This window comes from Melanostigma gelatinosum (assembly GCF_949748355.1).
Source record: "Melanostigma gelatinosum genome assembly, chromosome: 23".
In the NCBI taxonomy this organism is placed as follows: Eukaryota; Metazoa; Chordata; class Actinopteri; order Perciformes; family Zoarcidae; genus Melanostigma; species Melanostigma gelatinosum.
This window is the reverse complement of record NC_136656.1, coordinates 3,690,169-3,703,679: the sequence shown is the minus strand read 5'-3', so window position 1 is coordinate 3,703,679 and position 13,511 is coordinate 3,690,169. Positions and strand designations below refer to the sequence as shown.

Below are 13,511 nucleotides of genomic sequence, written 5' to 3'. Positions count from 1 at the left end.
TTGCTTGAAAGAAAAGGAGAACCGTTTTGTGTGCAATCGACATTTGGATTGTAATGCATAACTCCCTTAAAAAACATGTTAGAAAGTGCAATGTTAAATGTGCATAACTGACTTTTAATGGCAACACACATCATTGTGCCTGTGTGCAGATGTGTTGCAGCATCAAGTGTCAGTTTGGGGCAGTAGTGAAATCTACAGATCAGACCACTGACCGGTGGCTCCTTACTTTGGGGGGTTTGTGACACTTCAAATAAAGAAGTGTGTACTTGTATATGTTTATGGATGGTGTGACAACTTTAAACTGTGAGTGAGTTTGAATATTATTCATTGGGCTTAGTTGGTAGAACTACCCAGGATTTAACAGTAAACGCATAGATTCGAGAAAAAACAACACGTGTTTAGACGCGACAAATCTAGTGTTGTTCTTCTTACCTATGAATCATTTTGTGACCCCTGATATTATCTTGTCACCTCTGGAACCAGTGCTGTCACAGAGCTGCTTCAAGTACACACATTTCCTACATTTAAAGACACAGACCGTTCTGTCCCAGCATACTCTGAGAAGAAACATTTAAAACTGAGAAAAAACAACAACTTAAACGTAAATGCTGTTTCGCAACTTTGTAAAACCACTGTGGAGTGGAGACATTGTTCATAAAATGCTATCTTGCATATGTGAGGCATAAACTACCTCTATAATATCCTTCATAAAACAACTGTAATCTTTGGTACATCTAAGATGGATAGCTTATTTGTGTTCCGATAAATCACTCACACTGATTCAGCCATGTTAGATGTACCATAGCATCATTTCAGACTTCATGTTCTCAGAATAGTGAAAGGTGTGTGATGGGGGATAACCCAGAGACAGTACAGATGCAGTAAGCAACATGATTTGCCATCCTTTAAATAGAAAGCTCTTTGCTTTCAGTTGCCAGTTGTAGTCTTCATTTAACCCCACAGGATGTTATTTAGTGTATCATCCGAAAGACAAAGGCAGCTCCTTCGCAGATGGAAACGATCAACAGGCGATGCTCTGTATTGCTACATCTTCCTTTCAGCTTTAAGTCGGTGCAGATGTCGGTGATGATGACAGGTGTGAGGTCAGACCCTCTTATCTGGTGCACCAGGTTCTTTCATAACAGGTGACGAGTCTGTTCAGCGTGCGAGTGTGGAGGTTTAGAAGTGAGGAAACGCGTGGTCCCGGTTGACAAAGTAGGTGGTGAGTTCCCCTTTGCCCTTGACGGTGACGACTCCTCGGAGAGTGATGGTGTATCCAATGCTCTCCACCATCTGGGCCGTCTCCTCCGTCACCTGAGAGAGGAAATAAAAGAAGAATCTGTGAGGTTTTTCTGTCCCCTTTAATCCATCCACAGCTAATGAACACACATGACATGTAGCATTTAATTCCTCAGCATCCACTGATCCACCACAGTAATTTAAACACATAAGCCACCTCTGCATCCTTCCTACCGACCTGTATCTTGTCCAACACTCCCGTGCTATCCATCCTGCTGGCCACGTTAACGGAGTTCCCCCAGATGTCATACTGAGGCTTATGGGCTCCGATCACTCCTGCGATCACTGGACCGTGGTTTATACCTGCAGGTAAACGACAGGGACGGATGATTAGATGTTCATGAACATAGAAAGTGGCTTTTTTTTTTTTTTAATTCTCTCCTCGGAGGTTTACTTAGAGTCCAGCACGGACCAGAAAATATAAGATATAAATGTTAAAGTGATTTATTTTCCAATTTCTGTCTTTCATCTCAAATGTGACCATAGCTTTAACATGTTTTACAAATTCTATGAGGAAAATAAGGAGAAAGTTGGAAGTTTTGAGTCAGTATCGAATGGATCCAGTGTCGGAATTATTCAGGGTTGGTCAGTATTAAGAAGACTCACCGATCCGGAGCTTGAAGCTGTTGAAAGAGTGAGCGTTGATGCGGTCCAGTTTGTCCATCAGCGCGATGGCGAACTCCACCATGGAGCGCACATGGGTGTAGGACATATCCACTTTCTGTAGGGGGAGCCAGAGATCGTGTGAATGCAGCGCAGGGTGCCTCGAGGCAAGCATTTGCTTTTAAATCTGTCTTTTAAAAATAGACGGAAACACTTTGCACAGCACATTGCAAGGATTGTCCTGTGAAATGAGAACAGAGGTTATTAAAAATATGAACAAGCAAACCTTCTGTTCCTCCCCTTGAGGCGCGTGTCTCAGCCCCGCAGCAGCCATGTACGTACTGCCGATGGTCTTAATCTTCTCCACTGAACAGAATTTGGGCTTAGAGAGAATCTACATGGGAGAAAGGGCGCGTGAGCTCGAGACGTGCCACTGACCGTGTGTAACTTACATCTTCTTCCTCATACCTCATCGAAGTCTGATATGATCTCGTTGAGGAAGCGCAAACACTCCAGGCCCTCTCTGTTGGCGCTGCTCTCGCTGTAAAACTCTTTAAACTGCGGCACCGAGGCGAACATGACACACACGCAGTCATATGACTGACTGTAAAGATCCTGAAACACAGTTATAACAAAACAAAGGACTTCATTTCAAGACAGCATGCAGTCAAACCTGTTCGTCCCGTGAATGTCCTAAAAGTTCTAACAACCTGAACCGATCACCTCTAAGTGACAGCAATCATTTCATCAGTGTCGAATGTATTATCTTACCACATGGGAGGAGGCTTTAGCGTACTTGATGGAGAGCAACGTTGTGTTTGCTTTACCTGGTTGCGAATAGTTTTGCCCACGAAGAAGTCGGCGACGTGCAGCGGCAGGACGTTCTGGAGGAGGAGCATGTTGACGTTCTCCATGGTCTCCATCTCCTCGCGCTCCGTCTTGAAACAGCGGCCCAACAGGAAGTCGACGCGGCAACCCAGCTCGTCCTGACGGAGAGAGGGAGACCGCGCGCACACGCGTATGAACGACTTTGGACGTGAGGAAAATGTGTCCTGTAGTGTCATTTGTAAACGCACACATACCTGTCTGGCCAGTATGAGGCATACGATGTAAAAGATGACCAGCCAGACACCGGACATGATCTGAGGGTCCTTCAGTATGCCTGGCCTGCTGTAGAACAACACATTCACATATTACTTACTTTTATTGCCTGTAATGGAACTAAGAGGCAAGAAAGTGAGTTTGACCACGAGAAAGCTGCTCATTGCTGTTACGGCGACCGCTTGGATTTCACTCTTCGCTTCTTTCTCTGCGGACACACTTCTCGGCGTGGCACTCACTTGGTGTCGTTGTAAAGCAGGTCGACGAGGCAGTCGGACCTCGGGGCGAGCACGTGGAGGAAGAGGGCGAGGTAAACCACCACGGCCAGCGTGAGCAGCAGAGCCTTCGCAGATAAGCACGTCCTGACGAACACGACCACCCCCAGCATGGCCAGCAGGCAGCAGTACAGGTAGTACTGGATGTTTGCACGAAGAATGCGTGTTACCAGCAGTTTGGGGTGATGTTAAAAAAGCTCGTACTGAAGCCGTCAACAACCAAACTAATAAAGAATCAACGAGGAGCCTTTCTTGGGGTTATAAACGACCTTATTATAGAGGAAAACCTTAGCTCTTTAAAAGAGTTGTTCGGGTTTGTTGTAAAAGTTCAGAAAAAGACTGCAATCCGTGCGTCTCTAACCACTTTAGACATTTATAAGACATGTAAAGACATGAAACATGGATAAATAACAAAGAGGAGTGATTCGGAGGTACTTACAGGCCCAGTGTGGAGTTTGAGAGCCGCCAGCTCTGTGTCGTTGGTAAGCGTCTTGCAGTCTTTTCCGGGTTGGAAGAACTGAGAGACAAAAAACGACATTTCCAAAATGATTGACAGAACAACAGATACATCTATGAAAGACAGGAACTACAGAAAGAAAGCTGTGATGGGAGGCAGAGGAGGAGCTCACATTGTTGAGGATGGCCATGAGCAGAGTGATGAGCACACAGAGGATGACCACAAACAGTCGCAGCGCCGCCCTGGAGGAGACGCCGCGGGACAGCCCCGATATCCACTGAACACTCAGCGGCATCTTGGATCGCCACTTCTGAAAACAAACAAACATTCACGCATTTAACACAGAAATGCAGCAAAAACTCTTCAAACGGAAACGAAGTGTTCGTTTACCTCCAAGTATCCGGTGAAAGCGACGGACAGGAGCACCACCAGCACCGGGAACGTCACGCCGTACGACACTGCCATCTCAAAATTCCTGGGAGGGGTGAGGACAGATCATTTGTCTTTATCCCTCATTCCAGTGTGAGCAAATAAAGACGCATACACGTGGGTTTGTGACAATAATACTTCAGAACACAATGAGTATAATCAAGTGAAAATCAAAGTCCGACTCACTTTTTAGAGACGAGCAACTGGACGGCGAAAATAGTAATGAAGATGAAAGCGATGCAGCTCACTGAATGGTGCAGATCCTTTACCTCCGAGAGGCTGAACTGGAAGACAAACGGTTGTCAAACAAATGGAAATAATTGTTTTGCAAACACACACAGAGGGACTGTGTTTCTGCTCTTTCACGCACACATGACCGGATGAGTGAAGCTGTACCTCTCTCTCCAGACTCAGGTCGTTGAACAGCAGAGTCAAACAGTTGAGCCTCTTTGTTCTCCTCCTTCACGAAAAATAAAAGAGAGGAAGTCAAAGGATGGACGGACATGAAACGAGCTGATTTAATCCCAAAATATGAAGTACAGACTGGAAGCCTACAAAGCCTAAAAATGGCCAAAAAATGGAGAATAGACATGTTCTTTGTCACGTCTTGTATCTTTCCTTCCAGCATATTTCTTATATTTTTCCACCAACTATAAACAATTTACAACAGATAACTTACACTGCATTGTCCAGCGTGTCCAGCGATCCTCTAACACCAGTATCCACAACCAACCTGGGACAAAACCAGAACAGGTCAGAAACAGCTTTAACCAAAACAATGTGCTGTATTCCTGATTCCACCCGTGTGTTTTAAGAAGGAGCAACACACTCTGTTCCTCCAGAACCTCAGTTTAGGACAAACGATGCTGTGAAAGTGCTCATCTACACCTAAAACACTCATGTCAGGCTTTATTCGGATGCTGCTGAAGTTAAATAATGCTGGTGTATTTTGCATCATTTCTCAGATGCTTTTAACTTACCCGGCGAAGTTGTTCTGGGAAGGTGGCCTTTCCTGAAGCAAACACACACACACACACACACAGTCAACAAAATGCATGACCGAATGTCACCTCTTTCAAATATACAATAAAATGTCAAACACCAGTGAGAACCAGGCAAAGGATCAGACAATGTAATAAAGATCATGTGTTCCTGAAAAGATGATTCAAGTTCTCTTTATGTATCGCGTCTGTGTGTACTTTATGTCCATCTACATCTATTTTACTTTTCAGCACAGATCAATATGTGGGAGACACAAAGGGGGGGGAGCAGCACAAACATACGGTTGAGCCCTGTGATTGGATCATGGCGACATTGGCGGGACTGTTTGGCGTGGTGGCGGGCGTGGCATCGTGGTTGCTCAGGTCCGCGAACGGGTGGATGCTCCTCCAGGACTGCAGGTACTGAGACATCCGGATCGACGCCCGCTGCCTGATCTCGCCTGCAGCGAGACTGTTGGCCTGGAATCGAGATGGAGATGACTTTATTTGACTTGATTGTGATTTGTTTTTCCCTCCCTGGAGATGGATCATCCATCATTCATTTAAAGATCTCTGCGGGGTTTGAGAGCTCCACAGATGCCCATGCAACACGCACAAAAAAAGACAAATCTGCAAACTGAATGTGCTGAATGAGACACAGAAACAGTTTATTGACAACTCTAAATGAAACATACCAATTTAGGTCCCCTGGTAATGCTTCCCGGCTTGTGGGGGTCGATCACCAGGTAGGTTTTTCTGTCTTTAAGAAAAGAATCCCGACTCCCACCGTCTCCATTCTCCACTTCAAAAGCTCCGTTCAAGTGTTGCATCGTCTCCTCTGTGATATGGACCCGCCTGTTAATAATAATAACAGTGTGAGTCAAAAGCGAGTAGAGAGGCATCGCTATCGTCTACACCAACTCACATTTTGTATTATCTCTGAGCAGATGTTCTCACCCAGGGAGGCCTCCAGACTCCATGTGGTTGGCCAGCGTGACGTCATCTGACCACACGTCGTATTGCCACTTCTGCAAGCCGATGACGCCGCAGAGCACGTTGCCGGTGTGAACGCCCACCCGCATGCTGATCTCGACCCCCGTCGCCTCTCGCAGTTTACTACGCGGAGACAAACGTACGAGTAAAATCAGAATGTAAGTGTCTTGAAAGAGATATTCAGCGCTGCTAACTCATGCGTCTTAGTCTTAAATTTCATGAAAACCCAATTAATTGCAACAAAAAGAAAGAATCGAACACTTCTACTTTGGATCTGCATGGTGCAAACAACAAGACCTCGTGAATGAAATGTGCACTCTGTACCTGTGTGCTTTGAGCTACAATAGACAGTGTGGTTGCAGTTGTAGGATAGAGAAGATAAATAAAAGTGAGAAAGTGACATCAGATGCTAATTAATAGCATTGAATGGCTTTTGTGGCTGGAAAAAAACGGCATGTTACAAAGAGAGAACACAACAAAAACGTATTCCATGAATACAATTGTAAATAATCCTAAAAGTAAAGAAAAGGAGATAAAATAACATTGGGGGGAAAAACTGACCTGATGGCAGTGCACATGTCCAGACCCATCCGAACACAGTTCCTGGCGTGTGTTGGAATGGGGTCAGGGAGACCAGACACACAGTAGTAGCAGTCACCCAAGATCTTAATGCGAAGACACCCATTCTTCTGCGAGTGGAGGAGAAGACAGAGAGAGAGGAGGGAGTCAGGAATCAGCCGGTTCAAACCCTACACAAAACGACCCTTTGAGAAGAAGTAGAAGTTTCTGTTTTGGGCTGGATGTGCTGGTATTTGTCACCTTGGCGATGTCATCGAATCGGCCAAAGAGCTTGTTGAGCACAGCGACCAGCTCTTCCGGTGTGCAGCTGCTCGCCAGCTTTGTGAAGCCCACGATGTCGGCATAGAGGATGCTACACAAACCCGCACAAGACAGACAGAAAGGTGAGGCAAAGATACGGCACGAGGGGAGGAGCCGGCAGCTCAGCCAAGGAGGATGCCATCAATGTTAACGGGATGAGCGTCACCTGACGTCATTGTGCTTGCGCACGTAGAGGCTGTAGAAGTTGTGGGAGTTGTGGGAGTTGGTTTCCTTCTCTTCGCTTTTGGGCTTGAAGAGCTTGTTTATAACCTCCGTTTTCAGCTCCATGGCAATGTACCGTGGCAACACCGACAGGAGGAGCTGCTCCTGTTGCCCGAGGACAAAGAGAGGGGGGGGGGGGGCATTGGATTTCTTTGACAACCTGTTCACACAGGCTGTAAAAGAAATTGGCGTCCCTTGATGCCATGTTTACTGAGTGAAGCACGTTTCATCTATTTGTTTACCTGCTGTGAATAGTGTCTATTTGGGTTTGCCTATTCTGTTACCGCTGCGCTTCAGACAAGTGAATGATTCATCTGTTGACCTAATAGCATGAATAGCATACAGTAACTAAACCCAGGCTGTCCAGGTAAAGAGCCCTTTCATGAGAGCGATGACACAACGATTTTAAACTCAGAGTAACTGAAAGAAGCTGCACGGAAGAGAAAAAGATTGGAACTACGATAAACCCAGAAAGGCAAATAAAGGCTGAGCCAAATGAGAATGAGTCCTCTGAACTGAGCTGCTTAGGAGATATGTTTCTGCATTTAGAATAATATACTGTCTGAACGTGCTTGGAGCCAGTGTTCCAACCTGCTGATACTTCCTGATTTCCTTCCGGCAGCGTATGGCGCTGAACTGCTCTCTCTTGTGATTGGATATCCTGCGATCCTGCTCGGTCATCCACAGATGGAAAATCCCGACACAGTTCACGCACACAAACAGCAGCGCATTCGCCACCAGCTGGGACGGAAGTCAGAGAAAGGGAAAGGAGGTCATTGACACTTTATTGTGTGTTGCTCTGAAGTTGTGTACATCATTATTGGGATGTGTTACTTACTGAAAAGCACATTCTACTGGTCACCACATGACAAGCGACAGGTTTTGCAAAACCAGGGTTAGGCCAAACAAAAGACAGGTGACGCAGATCATTTGCATATGTTCCGTTTTGTACAGTGCAACTGTAAAACCCGCTGGTCACAAACCAACAAGGCAGCATTATGCAGGCCGACGTAAACCTCACACGAGACATTTGAATTTCGGACGCTATTCTCTGGCACGCGCAGAAGGCGCTCAGCTCTTAGATTGGCAGGTCATTTGCAAAATATTTGTCTGCGTATACATTTGACGCCTTTATTATGTACACATATTTGTTTTTCAACCAAATACTAAGCATTGCATCTCCCCCTGTTTGAAGTCTGTGTGCGATGCTAAGCTACGCGGCACACGGCTCTAGCTTTTAGCTTTACCTGCACAGCCAGGTCGGGTGTCTTTGGGTTGGTGACGGGGACGTACACGCTGATGATGATGATGTGTGAAAGGCTGGTCCCGATCCCAACCATGAGGGCCCAGGCCATAGAGAGAGGCAGCACGGTGTACACACTCAGAGAGAGGAAGAGGAAAAACGCTACCTGAGAAGGCGGAGAGAAAGAAAGACTTTAAGAGGTTGAAGAGCAAAACAAAACTCATTATTTCCCTCTGGTTTTTGGCTTCCTTTTCACCTGTTCCCACGTGGTGACAGGTCCGCCGGTGAAGATGAAGACGATGGCAATGATGTACAGCATCCCCCAGACGAAGAGGGCCAGGGCTCCTCCACAGCGCCTCACCGTGGCCAGCCAGGGCAGGCAGACCAGCAGGATAGCACTCAGACAGAGAACCACGCCCAGCACCGCCAGAGCGCCTACGTGGATGCGGATGTCCTGTGCAGAGATGAGGGAAAGGTATTTTCATTTGTGCAATGAGACAACATAACGAGTGATTCCCTCCAAGAGCATTTTGCTGTACTTTGTCAAAGACGTCCAATGCAGAGGCCTGTGAACAAAAAGCATGAATAGTGCGTTCAACCGGTTACTTTGTGTGGCACAAACTTTGCCACAGATAATGTCTGCAATGATCGGTTGCCAAACCAGCAGCACTCTGATCTTTTGTACTTTTACGACGTTAGAAAGCAAACAAGCCTCTGCTGGTCGAAGCTCGTGATGGACCGAGACACAAAATAGTTTTGTTGTCACCGTGAACGAAACAAACACACCCGTTTCTGTGCAAACCTATCATTTTTGTGCGTGTGTAACATTCTGTACAACACGGATCCCATCATGCACCTCTGACGGGCCTCGTGAAGATAAATGCTTCATTGCATCCTGTTGGAGTTTAGTTACGAACAATCGAAACTTTATATTAACATTAAAAGGAAGTAATGTGTTTGAACTGTCTGTTTCGTTGCAGGTTGACCTACATACATACAGCTTTCATGTGTGCTACCGTTTTGTGGGAACGAGAAGTCAAGAATGTTGTGGTGTTTTTGGAAGAACGGGTTTAACGCTCTATTTCCATGACCTCCACTGAAGCTGGCTGCCAACAGTCTAAAACCCCAACCGAGTTTCCACTTTACCTATAATTATATTTGACAAGAACCTGTATGTATGTGTCAAACAGACAGACAGGTTGTGAATACAAAGCGTACCCCCTCACACACACACACACACTCTCTGCATGTCTCACCCTTCCTGTGGCGGGAATGAGGACGATGATGGCCACACAGAAGGCCAAAGACAGCACCAGTCCGGACACCATGGCCGGAGTCTCCTCCACGCACTGCAGAAAGGCCCTGTTGAAGGCCTGGTAGCAGCAACACACCCCCTCTTTCACACTCTGCCTGGACCGGGTGCTCCGCCGGTCCCCGTCTCCGTTCTCGTCCCTGTCGTCCCACCTGACGTCGATGCTGTCCCTCGTTTGGGCGACTTTGAACGCAACGTCAGGCAATGCGGGCGAACTGCCGCCGGGTGAGTTTTCGGCTTTCGCGTCAAGCGCAAAGTCAATTTTGGATTGGCCTCTATCATCGTCCAGACTCTTTTTGGTGTCTTTGGTAGAAGAGTCTAAACTGGGTTCAGTGAAAGGTTTCGTCTTTTCGCAGACGTCATTGTCAGTTTGTCGTTTGTAATCAGGGGATGATGTGACCTGGGCATCACGATCCGAAGCCTGCGGGGTCACCGATGTTCCCTTCAACAAAGGCTTGGCCTCCAGATGTTCGGGGGCCTGCTCCGTTTTAGCCACCCCGACCTCCACGGAGACCTGAGATTCACTGAGTCCCTTCCTGCTTTTTGAGCTGTCATTTCGTTGCAAAATGTTAATGTCGCCGCTTTGCGCCGATCGTTTTACTCCGTCTTTCGTTCGACTGAAGTCGTCAAGCTCCACGATATTGGAGACGACCACACTGTCCGGCACAAAAGACACCTCTGGAGCTCCTTCCCCAGTCCTCCCCTTTTCCTGAAGATCTTGCCACTTGTCCGGCATCGTGACTGTGTGAGTGACCGTCAACCGACCTGTCACTTTGCTTTTTCTGGCTGTCTGTCCCTCTGTCTGTTTGTCATGATAAACACACACTTTACTTCTTTTGTCTTCTTCCCCGTCAGGTGTTGTTCACGTCTATGCAGCGGGAAGAAGTTCCACTTTTATCTGAGAGAAGCTGTGTTTTGAATCTTCTCCTCCGGCTCCAAAGATATCATCAAAGTTGATTATGATGACGCCGATGATGAGGATCGTGTTCTTTCTGAGGTGACATACAGCCGTTAAGGTCCAAAGGATCGCTGCTAAGGAATCTTAAGACGAAGCATAATCTCCTTTGACGAGTGCTGATGCACGCTGGATGGAGTCCTGCTGCCAAAAAGCAAAAAGACAAACAATCCTTAAAAGTTACAACACAAAGAATAAACTACAAAATCACTGCGAAACATTTCTAAGCAGAGAGACTGTGCTTGTGTCTGTGTCACAGCAATAGTGAGAGCAAGGAAGTCATACCTGTGCATGCTTTTAATGCCATTTTAATGACAAACTTCTTTGAGTTATTTCCCCATTGTGCCAAAAAACGAGTTAGTCCAGCTGCGTGCTCGTCCTCTGACACACAACACACGTACACACTGTTCAGGTTTGTACCGGAACGACGTGTCAGAGACGCACCCAGTGCACATTGAAGACATTTTTTCCGGTCACTACACTCGGAGTCTTCTTCCCTGTCGTCTGACTGTACAGACCGCCTCCATCATGACACCGGGATTAAAGAAATCTCTCTTTAATCTGTCTCTTCTGCCGCAGGTACACATCTGATTTGATAGCAAAGCGATAAGAGGGATTAAACAGGAACGTATCCGTTCACCCTGATTAACCTGACCCAGTGTAACAGATCAACCTTTACGCCGTGTCCTTATACGCCACAACAACCTGGGTCCTTTTGAGCACTTTTACAAACGTCTTTTTTTTTAAGGCTGGCACACTTTACGCTGGGACATTATGTGGTGAACACAGTACATGTATTGTTGTTCCACTGGTGGCCCTGTTCCCGGTCTGCTGGTTTCGCTACCCTGTTCTTCTGCTCGTCTGTGAAGAACTTTGCGACAAAAGAAAGAAAGAAGAGGGGTTTTCCAAAACCCACTCATTTAAGCTCGAAAGAAAACAAACAAGCCTTTGCTGCCTGGAGATCACGACGGACCAGAACACAGAAGTGGAACAGAAGCAATTGCTTTTACAATTTCTCGTCATAATGAACAAAGCAAACACACCAGATTATGTGCAAAACTTCAATTTTGTGCCAGTATTGAATCTCCAATTGAACCACAAGAATGTTGTTTTTGGAAGAACGGCTTCAATGTTCTATTTCTTTGACCTCCACTGAAGCTGGCTGCCTAACGTTGTGGAGCAAAGTGTCCCTGACAGTGTTGAGCTGCAACCTAAAAGTGTGCAAAACAGCACAACGTCCTCGTACTCATACTCATAATCACAATACTTGTATTGTTGTTCCACTGCTGTCTCTTTTCCTTGTCTCCTGGTTTCAATAATCCGTTGTGCATGTCTGTAAAGCACTTTGCAATGAAAGAAGATCAACAGTTCAATATCAAACATTTACATTGAATATTACTTAAATGGTCCAGTTTCTTCCGTGTTTTCCCAGGTCAAGGTAATTAGACTTATTCAGTGAGATGACCAACCATAAAAAATGTATTTCTTATTGTAATTCAGGGCTGCAACTTTATCAACTTAAAAACAAATTATTGATTAATCTGTTTATTGTTTTCTCAATTAGGCCTAATCCATAAACCGACAGTTGTCTTTTCTTTATGTGCCCAACAGTTTGAACCAACCACTAAAATAAAGAAATAAAGAAAAATTAAATAAAAAGATCAGGTTAGCATAAATATAGTAGATGTGATCAAAGTACTTGTATCAGCTTCGCTTATGATCCAGTTGTTTCAGTGATTCTAGTGACACAATATTCATAAGAATATGTATTTTTTTCATGCAAAATGACGTCCAGTTTCGGGTCAAAGTGGACCAAAAGAGCATCTGTCCAGCAACACAATTCACATCAACATGATCAGTCCAAGTTCACTTATTATTTCACGTTAATAAAAGTTGACTGCTTGACAGAAACAAAGGGTAATAATGACATTAACACACAAGTTGAAACAAGAAAATTACATTTCTAGAAGTTAATATTCGGATAAATAATATTCTTACCTCATCGTTGGCTAATTAACGCACACACGATACGTTTAATTTCCCTTATCTGCGTCTTTGTCGCTCAGCTTCCTCCGTCTGCCGCACACAGCACTGACCATTGCTGTCATAGAAACATTTGAACCATTCAAACCGGTGACAGCAGTCAAGATCTGCCCGTTAAAACCGTTTGGCTTCTTTTAAAGAAAGAAGCGCAGACGCGTCTGGTGCTGCGCTGGAGCGAGTCTCCCGTGTGCTCTGTGCTCGTGAGTGCTCGAGCGAGGAAGCAGGTGAATGCGGGGGCGTGCGCACGCAATCACGTGCACGAGCGCTCTGGTCCAGCAATGCAAATAGGAGGAGACAAGGAGACAGGATAGATGGAGAGGAAGGACAGGTCAAAGAACAGACGGCAGATGCTTTCTCTCTTAAAACAACAACAACAACATTTTAGGAAAGCACAAATACATTTACTGAAGTACTGATCTTAAGTAGAACATTAGAGGTACTTCTACTTCGCCTGAGTATTTCTGTACTTCAGGCTACATTTCAGTAGATAATCTTGTAACGCCTACTTTTTCCTTATTACATTACTCTGACAGCTTTAGTTACAAATTAAGATTTCTGCAGGCAAAACATACAGTAAAATCCTGCTTCTACATTCATGCATGAGTAATACCAACGTAATGATATAATAATACAATAATACATAATAGTATGACAGAAGAGACATTTTTCTACTTTTACCTTTCGAACTTTAAGTACATTTTCCTGACCACACTTCTACTT

At 45.4% G+C, this 13,511-nt stretch overlaps 1 protein-coding gene across 1 annotated transcript; it reads right to left on the bottom strand.

Annotated features, from left to right (window-relative positions):
• Positions 1-1,075: 1,075 nt before the first annotated feature.
• On the bottom strand, positions 1,076-10,529 carry LOC306796770 (adenylate cyclase type 2; the record flags this gene model as incomplete). Its single annotated transcript, XM_079295839.1, has 25 exons — positions 1,076-1,314; positions 1,478-1,602; positions 1,906-2,020; positions 2,189-2,296; positions 2,371-2,517; positions 2,730-2,888; positions 2,985-3,069; positions 3,243-3,418; positions 3,718-3,795; positions 3,908-4,045; positions 4,126-4,210; positions 4,351-4,448; positions 4,561-4,624; positions 4,844-4,897; positions 5,145-5,176; positions 5,448-5,624; positions 5,840-5,999; positions 6,102-6,260; positions 6,699-6,826; positions 6,957-7,068; positions 7,183-7,343; positions 7,830-7,979; positions 8,486-8,647; positions 8,738-8,935; positions 9,738-10,529. The coding sequence occupies 25 exons, from the start codon at positions 10,527-10,529 to the stop codon at positions 1,180-1,182; spliced, it is 3,798 nt and encodes a 1,265-aa protein (XP_079151965.1). The 3' UTR covers positions 1,076-1,179.
• Positions 10,530-13,511: the final 2,982 nt, after the last annotated feature.